At 48.0% G+C, this 14,567-nt stretch overlaps 1 protein-coding gene across 1 annotated transcript; it reads left to right on the forward strand.

The window, feature by feature from the left end:
- Positions 1-527: 527 nt before the first annotated feature.
- Positions 528-5,323, forward strand: CGGC5_v017388 (Bloom syndrome protein-like protein; the record flags this gene model as incomplete). The annotated part of the gene is made up of 4 exons (XM_066153915.1): positions 528-539; positions 568-572; positions 627-4,656; positions 5,006-5,323. The coding sequence occupies 4 exons, from the start codon at positions 528-530 to the stop codon at positions 5,321-5,323; spliced, it is 4,365 nt and encodes a 1,454-aa protein (XP_066006747.1).
- Between the last annotated feature and the right edge of the window lie 9,244 nt (positions 5,324-14,567).

Below are 14,567 nucleotides of genomic sequence, written 5' to 3' on the forward strand. Positions count from 1 at the left end.
TTCTGCCACATACGACCATACCTACTGGAGAATTCGGGATCCCGTCCGCTCTCCCATAGACAAGCCAGTGAGGGCTGGAGTAGTAGTCGGGTCGGTGACGACCGGCGAATGCCCGGTGTTGTATGTTTCGCCCTTCTTTGGTGATTCTTTTTTTTTTGCGCCTGACATCACGTCCACGATGAACTGATGTCGGGTTCATCAAGACGGCCAGCCAGATTAAAGTGGGTCCGCAAAGGCATAGGGTAGGGTTCATTGAAAATAGGGTAGTAGAGTTCATAGTGATTTTCAGCCCCAAAATAAACGAAAATAGGATGCATCAAAAGCCATAATGTAGATCCAGTCAGAGGTATATTTTCAAAGGTACTCGATGCATGTAAAAGGAGGAACAGGTCGGTTTCGTATGAGGAGGAAATTGGGATGTTGTTGGTGATTGGGCGCGCACGGACCCATCGAGTTGGGAAGAGCGCGCCATCCAGCGAATCAGATAACACACCACCCAGCAGGAGAAGATGATTCAAGGGGGCAGGATGCAGAGACAGGTTAGAAGTAAATAGTTTCAGGAGGCAGGTAATGTTAGTATTTAGCATAGGAGGAAGCCATTTAACAAGCCATTAACAGCAGAATAGATTCATCATTATTCATCCCCCAGCACAAGTCATCCAAAGGCATTGCCGGGCCGAGCACGGATGGCACAATGATTGGCAGAAGGGGGGCAATGTGCGTAAGAGGGCCACGGTAGCAAGGGATTTACCGTGGACGACGGGGGTGCCGTGCCAGCGGTTTTTCCCATCGCGCGCCGGGAGCCGGTGGTTTGAGGTCGGGCGGGGGTTAGGGATGGCCGTTCAAAGCGAGCCACCAGAGCCGGGGACGGATAACACGGCGTGGTTCGTCGCGTTGCACGAGAACCAAGAGAAGCGGTTCGAGGCCGACGCGCGCGAGGAGGTTAGTATAGTAGACGAAAAGTTGGAGCCGAACGGGTGGTTATACCGCGTCGGGTGGACGAGGGATTTGGAAGGGTTGAACAGGACGCAGTTACAGGAGGCCACGCGACCAATTGAGGATGGCGAGGAGACGTTAGAGGCCATATGGGCCGTGTTCAACAGCGTCGCGGACAAGGCACGCGCAACAGCAGCACCGCACAAGGTCGGGCATGATGTGTTGTTTGAGGCGGAGCGGAAGGAGATCAGCCAGAAGCCAGTGCGGCCGTTCGACAACCGCATGGAGGACGACACGTGGCAGCGGTACAAGGAGGTTTGGCGTAAGATGGTGAGCATATTGTTCCGCATGGACGAGTGGCCGGAGCGCGAGCGGCCGCCGTACCGGTTCACCATGCGGCAGGGGTCATTGTGGGATGCGTTCACCAGCCGTGTCGAGGCGGACGTCGGCAGCAGGGAGGCCGCGCAGGCGGAGGAGGTCGAGAGGATGTGTTTAGACGCCATTATCGCCATCATCGAGGACCCGTACAAGCAGAGCCAGAAGGAGAGCGCGATGATCGGCGCGTTGGCGGTGTTGGGCATCCGCGAGGACGGCGGTTGGCACCAGGCGACGGAGTACACGACGAATTATTCGGCCGTGATCAAGGTGGCCAAGATGTTCGTCGTATACCAGGCGTGGTTGGAGCGGCAGGACGAGGTGGCGGAGTTGACGGCGACCAAAGGGGCCGAGGCGGCGTACGAGGAGGCCAGCAGCGTGTTCCATTTGGTGCGCGACAAGGTGCGGCGGTTCATGACGCGGATGCCCGGGCGGCCGGACGACGAGCCCCGGGTGATGAATTGGATTTACGATGCGCGGACGTACGGGATGCACATCCGGTTCAACACGGTGGCGCCGGGGATGGTGGATTGGAGCGGCGACCGGATATCGTTCCGACGGGTGCAGGTGCGGGTATGCGAGTTGGCCGAGATGTTCCACGGGTTAGCGCAGGAGGCGCGGTCGTTGTTGGCGCAGTTGGCGGTGGTGGATGGGCATGGGGACAGGGATAATGAGCACGGCGATGAGCATGGCGATGGGTATGGAGGCCGATCAGCGTTGGCAGCAGCGTTGCCCGCCATCAGGTGGGACAGCATGCACGACGACCACAGCCAGGACCGGCCGGGGTATTCGTTTTTACACGACGACCGCAACGAGGCGTGGGTGGGCAAGGGGAAGGGGTGGATCGCACGGCGCATCGCAGAGTCGGAGGCACGGCGGCGGGCGTGGTTAGACCCGACGCGAGGGACGGCAGCAGCAGCAGCAGCAGCAGCAGCAGGAGAGGCGGAGGAGGCCACGTCCAACCACAGCAATAGTCACCACCCGTACCGCGAGAGGACGGAGGAGGCCACGTCCAACCGCAGCAATAGTCACCACCCATATCGCGAGAGGACGGTGCAGGCATACAGACAGGCGTTGGAATCGTTCCGGGAGCGGTTGTGGATGTTGATGCACATGGTGGCAGGGCAGCCGGCGCGGGCGCCCGAGTTAGCAGGCATCAGACACAGCAACACGGCCAACGGCGGGGTCAGGAACGTGTTTGCACACGACAGCATGATTTGTTTCGTCACGTCGTATCATAAGAATTACCGCCAGACGGGGACGGCCAAGGTGATACACCGGTATTTGCCGCGCGAGGTCGGCGAGTTGTTGGTGTGGTATTTATGGTTGGTGTTGCCGTTTTGGCAGCAGGTAGGAGGCATCATCCATCAGACGGACCGGAAGAGCGCATTTTTATGGGCGGACGACGTGGTTGTAAGGGGCAGGGCGGCGGGCGAGGCGAGCCGTGATAACACCAGGGGCGACGAGCGCCGCAATAACACCAAGGACAACGACGCCCGTGACAACACCGAGGACGACGACGCCCGTGACAACACCGAGGACGACGACGCCCGTGACAACACCATCACAGACGACGCCCGTGACAACACCATCACAGACGACGCCCGTGACAACACCATCACAGACGAGAGCGCCAACGCCACCCCCGGCCGGGCGCCGTGGACGGACGAACGGTTGTGGACGTCAGACAAGGCAAGGCGGATCATGCAGCAGCACAGCGAGCGGTTGGTCGGCAGCAAGATCAACATCAGCGGGTGGCGGCACATGGCCGTCGCCATCGCCAACCGGTATTTGAACGAGGCGTTCGGGCGGGCAGACGACAAAACCAACGACAACGACGACGACGACGTGGGGGTTGAGGACAGCGCATTGGATTTGCAGGCCGGGCACGGCACGCACGTGGCGGGGATGATATACGGGCGGTTGTACCAGGAGGCACCGTTCGGCACGGCGGCATTGCGGGACAGGTTCCGGGCCGTCAGCCGGCAGTGGCACCGTTTGTTGGGGTTCGGGGCGGAGGACCGGGGCGGCGGGGCACCCAGCAAGCGGCGGCGGACGGCGGCGGACGAGGAGTTCGAGGGGCAGCGGCGGCGGCGGTTCACGCGGTTGCAGTTGGCCAACGCCGCCGGGCAGTTGCGGCAGATGATGGGGGACCCGCAGGCGGCGTTCCGCGGCCAGCAGGAGCGGGTGATCCGGTCGATCATGCGCGGCGACGACCCGATCGTGCAGGTGACGGGCACGGGCGGCGGCAAGAGTTTGTCGTTCATGTTGCCGGCGTATTGCGCGCCAGATGGGGTGACGATAGTCGTGACGCCGTTGGTGGCGTTGCGCACCGACATGGACGCGCGGTGTTCGAGGTCGGGGTTGGCGTCGACGACGTGGCGCGGCGGCGGGCGGGCCAACACGGCGGCAGCAACGGTGGTGTTCGTGACGCCCGAGTCGGCCGTCACGCAGGGATTCCGGGATTTCGTCGGGCGGTTGCAGCGGCGGCAGCAGTTGGACCGGGTGGTGTTGGACGAGTGCCACGTCGTGTTGGACGGGTCGAGGGGGTTCCGGCCGGCGTTGCGGGCGTTGGGGCGGACGGTGCAGGAGTTCGGGGCGCAGTTGGTGTGTTTGACGGCGACGTTGCCGCCGGCGGAGGAGCGGGAGTTTTTCGCCGTGACGGGGATCCGGCCGGAGCGGGTGCGGGTGTTCCGCGAGGCGACGACGCGGAGGAATATCGGGTATGGGGTTGTCGTCGTTGCGTCAGGGTCAGGGGGTCGTGGTCGTGGTCGTGGTCGTGGGGCGGCAAGCCGCAGCCGCCGGGCAAAGTCAGGGTTAGGGTTATGGTCAGGTCGGGAGGGTGAGGACGGCGAGTTGAGCGCCGTAGAGGAGCGCGGTTGCCAGGAGGTCAGGGATTGGTTGCGGCAGCAGCCACGCGGCAAGGCGGTGGTGTACAGCAGCACGATCGAGGGCGTCGAGCGGATGGCCGAGGCGTTGGGGTGCGCGGCGTTCCACAGCAGCATCGGCAGCACGGAGGACAAGGCGTCGAGGTTGGAGGCGTGGAGGAGGGGCGACGGCGCCGATGGGGGCGTCATCGTGGCGACGAACGCGTTGGGGTTAGGCATCGACGTGCCGGACGTGCGGTTGGTGGTCCACGCGGGCATGCCGCGGCGGTTACGGGATTTCGTCCAGGAGAGCGGGCGTGCCGGGCGAGACGGCCAGCCAAGCCGGTCGGTTGTTATATGCAGTAGGGCAGCCGTGGAGGAGGAGGAGAAAGAGAAGGAGGCAGGGGAGGCAGCGAAAGATGGGAGGGCAGCCGGAGGGGGATGGGAGGTGTCGACGAGGATATACATCAGGGGAGAGGTATGCCGGCGGATCGTGTTGGACGAGGTCATGGACGGGCGGACGGACCGTTCAGGATGCGAGGAGGGTGAAGAGGCATGCGACATGTGCCAGCAGAGGGCGTCGGAGGTGATGTGGGCAGATGACGGGGGAGACGTTCAAGCAGCAGTTGGCGCGATGGGCGGGACGGTGCACGTATTGCGGGATACGCCGGAGAGAGAGCGACGGGCACACGTTGGACGATTGCCCAGGCCGCGGGGAACAGGCGTGGGGGTGGACGGCGCAGTACAGGAGGCAGATGGAGGAGGCCATGTTCGACGGACGGAGGATGGAGAATTTCAGCAGTTGTTTCCATTGCGGGTTGCCGCAGGGTTGGTGTCAGCGATGGGAGCCGTTGGGCGAGGACGGCGGGCGGTTCAGGGAGGTCGAGGGCGGTTCATGCCAGTACCAAGGGTTGATGGTTGCGATGTTCGCCGTCGCAACAATCGGTGTAGGGTCGAGGGTGTACGAGGAGACGGTGAGGGCGATGCGTAGGGCGGACGGTTTAGAGGAGTGGGCGTCAAGCGAGAAGGAGGTGTACGAGTGGTTAGGGCAGATGATCCAATGGGGAGGGGTGCAGTCAAGCAAGTTGTGCCGTTTGACGAGTCAGTTGTGGCAGAGGGCAGTGGAGGGCGTAGCAGACGGATGAGAGGGGGCAGGGTAAAGCCGGCGAGTAAGGGTAGTATATAAGAGTATTGTAGTTAGACAGTAAGGGGTAGAGAAGTAGAGCAGGGAAGCAGAATAGCAAACGGAATATCAAACGTTTTCACACAGGATAAGTTCGCATAACAAGTGAGGGCAGAAATAGATAGTAAGTTGAAAAGAAGATAGAGGACAACAGAGGACGATAGGGATCGATGAAGGTCGATGGAGGTCGATGGAGGGCGATGAAGGAAGATTTCAGTCAATAAGGCAGAACGGGGATTCACAGAGAGGAGAGAGTGTGGATAAGGAAATTCAGAGTTAGTAAAGAGACGGGGAAATCACTAAGGAAACGGAAATAAACACAACAAGTTAGTAAAGAAGGAGGGAGATTTATTTATCAATAAGTAGATATATGAGGCGTAAGTAGATAGAGCAGGGTTAAAAGAAGGGAAAAAGGTCAGAGTCATAGACGAAGGAAAAGGTTAGGGATAGATGGAAGAAAAGGGTCAAGGACAGCGCAGAGATGTCAGTCAAAAGAGCGGAAAAATGTAGTGTACGTACGTAATAGGGCAATAAAGTGCACAGCCGGGTTCAAAGCATTTTCCAAAGGTTAAATAGCATTCAGTTCGTACACATCACAAAGAAGGAAGATGACACAGTATATATATACCAGATATATAGAGTATATGAAAAAACAACAAAATGAAAAGGAGAAGAGAAAGGAAAGAGGAGAAAGACATAAAGGTAGAGGATAGGAGGTTGAGAGCAGATGCAGACGATATATCAAACAGAATGAGGGCAGAGGCATACCAATAAGAAGGAGCAAAGAGACAGAACATCCACACATATATAGAACGTAGTATAAGTAAGTTAAGGTAGGATAGATGGAGACAACCATCCAAGTCAGGGTTATACATTGAAGATCGTCAGATTGTATAGTTATATATACAATCACATAACGATAAGCGTATAAGCACAAAAGCCAAGATAATCATAATCATCCGGGAAATACAACAGGGACATCAGTATAATGCCAAAAGAAGATTGAATATAACAGAGTAATAAGAGGAAATTTAGGTTAGGATATTATCAAAATATGCACAGTTGTATACAAAATCATCAGTAAGGCGATATTCAAAAGGAAAAGAGCAACATCAGTTTATATATAATTTAACATAAGGTTCAGAAGAAGCAATACCAAGCCAGAGAGGACGTCAAAATAGAATAATAATAGTATAGTTCAAAGGTCGATTTTTGATGCGCATTTCAAGGTTATGATAGTTATTAAGAGAATGATAGGCAGGTTAGGGTTATATCAGAAAACACAGGCAGCAAAGAGAATATATAGTCCACATATGATGAAGGGTTCATGATACCACGACACACAGCATATAATAACAGTAGAAAGATAAGCAGAACAAAGTATAAGGCATTTCCACATCACAAGGTTTAATGTTACACAGGAGGTGAAGAAAGAAGATTGACGGGAGAGTTGAAAAGTCCAGAGGCAGGCAGAAGGAGAGAGTAGGAGGGAGAGCAAGAGGTCCAACAGAGCAAGAGAGACCAAGCAGGTAAAAAGGGTTAGGAGATACATATCAAGGTTACATAATACAGGACAGCCAGAATAGCGGTATAAGATTTTAGGGTTAGGGTGGAAGTACAGTTCACAATTTCCACAGTTGGATAATAAGCCAGGGTTAAATAAAAGGTAGAGTAATAGGGTGAAGCAGGTACAAAGTTAAGAAAGAAGGAGTGAGATGATGGAGGTAGCATCAGAAGAAAGGAATTTCAACAGTGAATGAAGGGATAAAGACGACGCAGATAAGGGAGTCCACAGATGAAGACCATAATGACATAGGAGTAGCAGGGATAGCGAGGAGGGGGAAGAGAATTTGGGTTACGAAGGAAGGTTTCAGAGTAGCCAGTCAGAAGTGATTTTAGAACGGAGGAAATCAAGTGGAGAGAGGGAGGTTTTTAGGGTCATGAATAAACACAGAGCAGTTAAGACGAGGAGATGAGCAAGACAAAGAAGTTACATATAGCAGGTCACGTTATATATTGGTAAGTTTACGTTCAACATGGACGGAAGAGTTAAAGAAAGAGGAGAGAGAGAGAAGGGTAGGATTATCGCAAGAGGGGCAGGTAGAGACGGACAAAAGAAACAGGTCAAGGTCAGAGCAGGAGGAGGTAGTCAGGGATAGATAAGAGGAAAGGGTTAGGGATAGATTTTAAGGTTATTAGGAAACAGAAGGTCAGGGTTATGACGGTAGAGGGAGAGAGAAGGGGCAGATGAAAGAAAAAGGTTAGGAGCAGGGCAGAAGGGGATAATTAGAGGTAGATAAAAAAGAAGGTTAGGGATAGATGGAGGGAAAAGGTTAGGGACAGATGAGAGAAAAGGTTAGGGACAGGCGAAAGAAGGTAGTTAGGGACAGATGAAAGGGCAAGTTAGGGCATTGAACAGCCCAACAAGGATATTAGGAGTAGAGGTTGAGGGACGAGATGGAAAAACAGGGCAGAGGGTTAAGGATAGAGTGGGAGGAGAAGAAGGGGAGGAGGAGGGAGAGAATGAAGGATATTTTTCGGGTCAGGGTCGCCAGGCAGAAGGAGTTTTGGGATGGAGGAAAGGATGTGGAGATGGAGAGGGTTAGTAGGGGAAAAGAAAAAAAAGCCAAAACAAAGAAACAGAAAAAACAAAAACCAAAAGGGTTCAGTTGCCAGGGTAGGTAAGACGGGGAAGTAAGTGAGAGGAATGATTCATTCAGCGGGTAAGGTAATTTATTCACAAGTCCAAGTCCAACATAAACAGGGGGGGTTAGAGAAAGAGGGGAGGGGAGGTAGGGGTTATCGCAGGAGGAGCGAGTCGGGGATGGAGGAGAGACAAAGGTGGGGGTTTAGGGTTAGAGGAGATGGTCAGGAACAGACGAGGGAGAGGGGTCGGGACAGAGGGTTGAAAAGGTTAGGGATAGGTGAGAGAAAAGGGTCAGGGTCAGATAAAAGAAAAAGGGAAGGGATAGATGAAGGAAAAAGGGTGTGGACAGGGCAGAGGGGAATAGTAGGGAATAGATGGGAAGAAAAGGTCGAGGATAAGAGGCGAATTTGGAGGGTTCATTCAGATGAGAGTCGGTTTGGGTTAGTACAAGGGAAAGGGTAGGCAAAGAGTTCCAGTCAAAAGAGTTTAGGACAAGTGGAGTGAGGGGAATAATAGAGTTTAGGGTGAAGGCAGATATTAAGAGAGGAAAGGAAATTCAACGGTGAACAGAGGGATGAAGACAACAGAGGTTATGTAGAATGCGTCGGAAGATAACGGAGTTTAGGGGTAAGACGATAATGATACAGGAGTAGTAGAGATAGCGATGAGGGGGAAGAGAATAAGGGATGATAAGGGAAGGTTTCAGAGATACGGGTCAGAAGGAATTTTAGAAGAGAGGAAATAAGGTAGAGAGAGGTAGGGAGCAAAAAAGATCAATTCACAAAGAAGTTAAGATGATGAGGTGAGTGAGAGAGGCAAGTGATATAGCAGGTTAGGTTATTTATTCGTAAGTTCACGTTTGAATACAGACAGAAGAGTTAAGCAAAAGGGAGAAAGGGAAGGTTAGAGTTGTTATAGAAGGAGTAGGTAGAAATAGGTAAAAGAAAAGGGTTAAGGTTGGGGCAGGAGGAAGCAAGTCGGAATAGGTAAGAGGAAAAGGTTAGAGATAGACAAGGAAAATTAGAAACAAATGGTTAGGGTTAAAAAAGTAGAGGGATTGGGGAGGGGATAGAGAAAAGAAAAAGGTTGGGGTTATAAAAATAGAGGGGGGGAGCAGAAGGGTTAGGGTTATAATTGAATATGAAGAGGAGAGGGGTATAGGGAAGGGACAGATGGGGAAGAAAGGTTAGGGATAGGGCAGAGAGAAAGGATAGGGATTCATAAGAAAGATGAGAGACAAAAGGTTAGGGTTTTTTTGGGGTTAAGGGTGAGAGCAGAAGGAAACAGTCACAATTCAATATAAAGAGGACAGGAGAGGAGATAAATAGGGGGGAAAGGTTAGGGATAGATAGGAGGAAAAGGGTAGAGATGGAGCGGAGGGAGCGGTGAGAATGAAATGGAAAGAAAACGTTACAGATGGAAGAGAAGTATTTAGCGTTAATCCAGATAGAGGTCGTCAGGAACAGATAAGAGGAGAGGTCAGGGATAGACGAGAAAGATTGGAAACAAAAGGTTAGGGTTATAAGCGTAGAGGGAGAGAGCAGAAGGAAAGAGTTATAATTAAATATAAAGAGAAGAGGGATTAGGGATAGGTAGAGGGAAAAGGTTTAGGGTTAGATAGAAAAAAGAAAGAGGAAAAGGTTAAAATAGAGCAGAGGAAATAGTAGTGATCAAGTACAAAGGAAATGGTAAAGATAGAACAGAAGTATTTAGCGTTCATTCAGAGAAAGGTGATTCATAATAAATATAAGGGAAAGAGTAAGGAAGAGGTTCAGTCAAAGGAGCATAAGGAGAAGGGCAAAAGTTCAAAACAAACAAAGCAATAGAAAATAGAAATAGCAGTCAAAAAGGAAGAGGAAAAGAAAGAAACAAAAGCAGAACGAAAACAGGTTAACAGGTAGAAGAGTTAAGAGGAGGAAGGAAGGAAGCAAAATAATAAACAAAGAAGGAAGCAAAGTGATTACATGATAAGTTCACGTCAAATATGGACAGAAGAGTTAGAGAAAAAGTAGAGATAAGACAAAGGTTCAAGAAAGATAAAAGCAAAGGGTTAGGGATAGATGCAGAAGAAAGAGATAGAAGGTCAGGGTTATAATAGAGGGACAGGGTTAAGGACGGAGAAAAGAACAAGGTTAGGGACAGATGAAGGGAAAAGGTTAGGGATAGAGCAGAGGGGATAGTTAGGGTTAGATATGAAGAAAACGTTAAGGATAGAACAGACGTATTTAGCGTCAATCCAGAGGGATAAAGATGGTTTAGAATGAACATAAGGGAAAGAGTAAGGAAGAGGGCAAAGGTTGAGAAGAAATAAAGTGGTTAAAATGACAAAGTAAATAGTATAGTATACGCAGACATAATTACACAGCAAAACGCATAAGACATATAAGAGTAGGAGAATAGGATGGAAGCAAGAGAGGCAGGTGTTAGGGTTAGGGAGTATATTTCAGAGAGAGGGGCGGTTTTATGGTTTAGAAGATAGGGATAGGAGTTAAGGAAAGCAAAAAAAAGGAAAAGGGAAAAATAAAATCAAAAAGAAAAGAAGAAAGAAAAACAGGTTAATAGGTGGAGGAGTTGAGAGGGGGAAAGGGATAAGGATAAGCAAAAAAAGGAACAAAGAAGGAGGAAAAGGGATTAAATGACAAGTTCAGGTTCGATATAGGCAGGAGGGATGAGGAGAAAGTAGAGATAAAAGGTCAGGTTGGTGGCAGGGGGGACAGGGGTGGAGATAGATGTAAGAAAAAGGTAAGATATAGAGCAGAAGGAGATAGTTAGGGGTAGATAAAAGCAAAGGGTTGGGGACAGATGAAAGGAAAAGGTTAGGGACAGATGAAGGGAAAAGGTTAGGGATAGAGAAAGGAAAAGGGTTAGGGATAGAGAAAGAAGATAGAAATACAGGTAAGGGATAGATGAGAAATAAAAGGTTAGGGACACATAGAATGAAATAGGCAGGGGCGGACAGAGTTAGGGTTAGAGATAAAATCAAACAAACAGGTTCGGGATAGATGGAGGGAAAAGATTAGTAACAGTTAAAAGAAAAAGGGCAGGGAAAGGGCGGGGAGGTCAAGTCAAAAGAGCAGGAAAACAAGGTATACATACATAACAGGGTAATACAGTAAACAGTCAGGTTAGAAGCATTTCCACAAGGTGAAACAGCATTCAGTTCGTACACATCATAGAGGAGGAAGAGGATAAGACAGAAGTACAAAATAAGTAGATCAAAGAGAGTGTAAAGTAGATAGTTTATAGTAAAGGGGATGTTTTAGTACACATAGATGAAAGTAATAGATTACAGTTAAGGGAGGATTGAGGTACATATAGATAAAAACACCGCAAAACAAAGAATATAAACAGGGTTGATTACCACGTCAGATATAAAAGTATTGAAAGAAACGTATAAATATAAGATATAAAAGGGGCGGATCATGAGACAGTAAATACAAAAGGTAAGCGTAAGCCGAATAGCAGAGAAAAAGAGGGATATAGAATAGAGAAGATAATAATAAAAAGCATATGAAGTATAGTAGGGGGTAGTTGGCATAATAAAGGAAGAATGAGAAATTAGTTAGGGTCAGGATATTGGGGTTAAGACCAAATAGAAGAGGCCAGAGATAATAGGTAGAGAAAGTAAAAGTAAAAGGAAAGAGAGTATAGGATTCAGGGTTACATAGCAAGTAAGAGTAAAATCAAGATAAAAGGAAATTTTAGATATAATAGGGAATAGAAGAATAGTTATTCCAAAAGGTAAAGAAGATGTAGATAACGTCAGCAGTGTAATAGGGTATAGAAGGAGAGAAAGTATAAGATAAGTGATAAAGAGATAGAAAAAGATAGAAAGAGTATAGAGTTAAGGTTAGATAGAGAAATAAGGAGGAGAAAGTAGAGAGGAAGATGGTGAAAAAGAGGGAGTATAGAGTGAAGGCAATGAAGGGTTTAACAGGTAATAGAAGGGGAAATAGTTAAAGGGGTGAATGAGAGAAGGTATAAGAGAGTGGAGGAGTATGGAAGATGGAGGAAAGTAGTAGCAGGTAGTAAGATAGAAAATAAATAGAAGTAGAAGAAGGGAAAGGGTGAGGGTTAGAGAAAAGGAAAGGGTCAGGGTTAGAGCAAAGGAAAGGGTTAGGGACAGATGAAAGAAAAAGGTTAGGGATAGATGGAAGAAAAAGGTTAGGGATAGATGAAAGAGAAGGGTCAGGGATAGATAAAAGAAAAGGGTCAGGGATAGATAAAAGACAAGGGTGAGGGTTAGATTTAAAGAAAACAGGTCAGTGTTAGGGCAGAAGGGTATTCGTCATAAGTAGATATAAAGTAGATATTGAGGATAAAAGAGGAAGATTGAAGGTTATTTCAGACAAAGATAGTTAAGAGTGAATATAAATTAAGAAGTGAAAAGGGTTAAAGACATATTTAAAGATCAGGGACCATAATATATACAGCAGTAAGAGAATAGTATACAAGCAAGAGAGAGAGAGAGGTATCAAGAGACACAGCAAGTATAGAAATGCATACATAGAACGCGTTTTTAGCATAAAGTCATTTTATTATTTAGGAAATTGAAAGCCGCATTCAATGAAGGACGCGAAACGAAAGCAAAAAACAATTGATAGATAGAACAATAAATAAAGAGAGAGCGAGGCAAAGGTTTTAGGGTTAGGTTCAGGTTACAGGCGGACAAGAGAGATAAAGAAAAGGAAGATCATAACAGAAGAGGGGGTTAGAGTTAGATAAGAAAACAGAAGAATAGTTAAGAAGAGAAAGAGGAGATAAGAGAGAAAGAGATGAATGAAACAAAAGGGAAATATTGGAGGTGAATAAGAGGTTATTAGTTAAAAATAAATAGAGAGAAAAAGCGAGAAATGGATAGAGAACAGAGGTCAGAGATAGCAAGAGTGAAGAGGGTAAGGTTTAAACAGAGGGAGATGGATGGAAAGAAATCAAGACAAAGATTTCATTATAGAAGACCAAAGTAAAGAAAGATTGACGTTGAGAGTGGTTAGAATTTTAGGGTTATGTAAAGCGAAGGAGAGGTTCGATTGAAGAAGCATAGAGGATCAAGCAGATATTTACGATCAGCAGATAAAGGAGAGTATAGAGTAAAGAGTATATAATAAGAAGAATATTTGAGTATATATAGAGCAGAAGGCGGCAAAACAAGAGATGGAAATAGGATGAATAGGCGGGATAGATGAGGATGAATGGAGGAGGATAGATATAGAATAGAAAAGAGATGGATAATAATAGCAGATGTCAGAATATTAGGGTTAAGAACAGGCAGAAGAGAGTTTTAGGGTTAATAAGTAGGGAAAAGAAAAGAACAAAGGGTAAAGAAGAAGAAAAGTAAGAAGGGGAGAGTAGAGGGTAAAAGAAGCAGATAGTCAGTAGAAGTGAAATAGAGACAAAGAGATGATAAGAAAGACAATAAAGAATAGAAAGATGATTATTCCAAAAGGTAAGGGGCATATAGATATAGTAGGGGGGTTTCATAAGATATGTAATGAGGGTTGGTATAGAAGGAGTTAGGAAGGGTAGAGATAGAAGGAACAGTATTTAGGGTTAGGGTAAGAGAGTGATGAGAGGATTGAAGTTGGATGGAGAGAGGAAGAATAGAAAATGAAAGAGAAGATAGGAAAGAGATGAGAGAAGTTTTAGATAAAAGTGCAGGAGTTAGGAGTGAGGGGAATGAAGCATTGAACAGGTGATAGAGTTAGGGTTAGGTTGAAAAGGTAATTGGGAGAAAGTATAAGAGAGGATAAGAGAGGATAAGAGAGGACAAGAATATAGAGAATGATAGGAAGTGGTAAGAAATAGGAAAGGAGGAAATCAATAAGATTTAAGAGGGTGAATAGAAGTAGAAGGAAGGGGAAGGGTTAGGGATAGAGAAGAGGGTTAGGTTTTTAGGGTCAGGGAATAGGAAAGGGTGAGGGATAAGGAAAAGCAAAAGGAAAGGGTGAGGGATAGGGGAAAGCAAAAGGTGAGGGATAAGGAAAAGCAAAAGGAAAGGGTGAGGGATAGGGGAAAGCAAAAGGTTAGGGACAGAGCAGAGGAAAGGGTTAGGGACAGAGTAAAGGAAAAGGTTAGGGATAGAGAAAAGGAATGGGTGAGGGACAGAGTAAAGGAAAGGGTGAGGGTTAGAGAGAAAGAGAGAGATGGGAGTAGATAGAGGCGAGAGTGTAGGTATAGAGAAGAAAAGAAGAGAGGAAAAGCAGAGTTAGGGTTAAGATGAAGTATAGATAAAAACAGGCGAAGGAAGGTAAAAGAAGAAGAAGTGGAAGGGGGATAGGATAGAGAGACAGTTGAAGTGATTTAGATTTGAAAAGAATAAGGGCATGAAGATAGTAACAGAGAGAGAGTAAAAGTTATAATGAATAGAGAAAGAAAAGGGTAAAATGAGAGTGATAAGAAGGGGATAAGAAGGGTGAGGAAGAGGATTTTAGGGATCATGAAAAGGGTTAGAAGAAGAGGGAATAAGGGGTATTAGGGGTACAGGTTGAGGGAAGAGTGAGAAGAGAAGGATAGGTAACAGGGGTTATAGAGGGAGTGTGGGAAATAGGTATGCAGAGGC

The sequence above is a fragment of the Colletotrichum fructicola genome, assembly GCF_000319635.2.
Source record: "Colletotrichum fructicola Nara gc5 chromosome Unknown KSG_Nara_v1_contig12, whole genome shotgun sequence".
Classification (NCBI taxonomy): domain Eukaryota; kingdom Fungi; phylum Ascomycota; class Sordariomycetes; order Glomerellales; family Glomerellaceae; genus Colletotrichum; species Colletotrichum fructicola.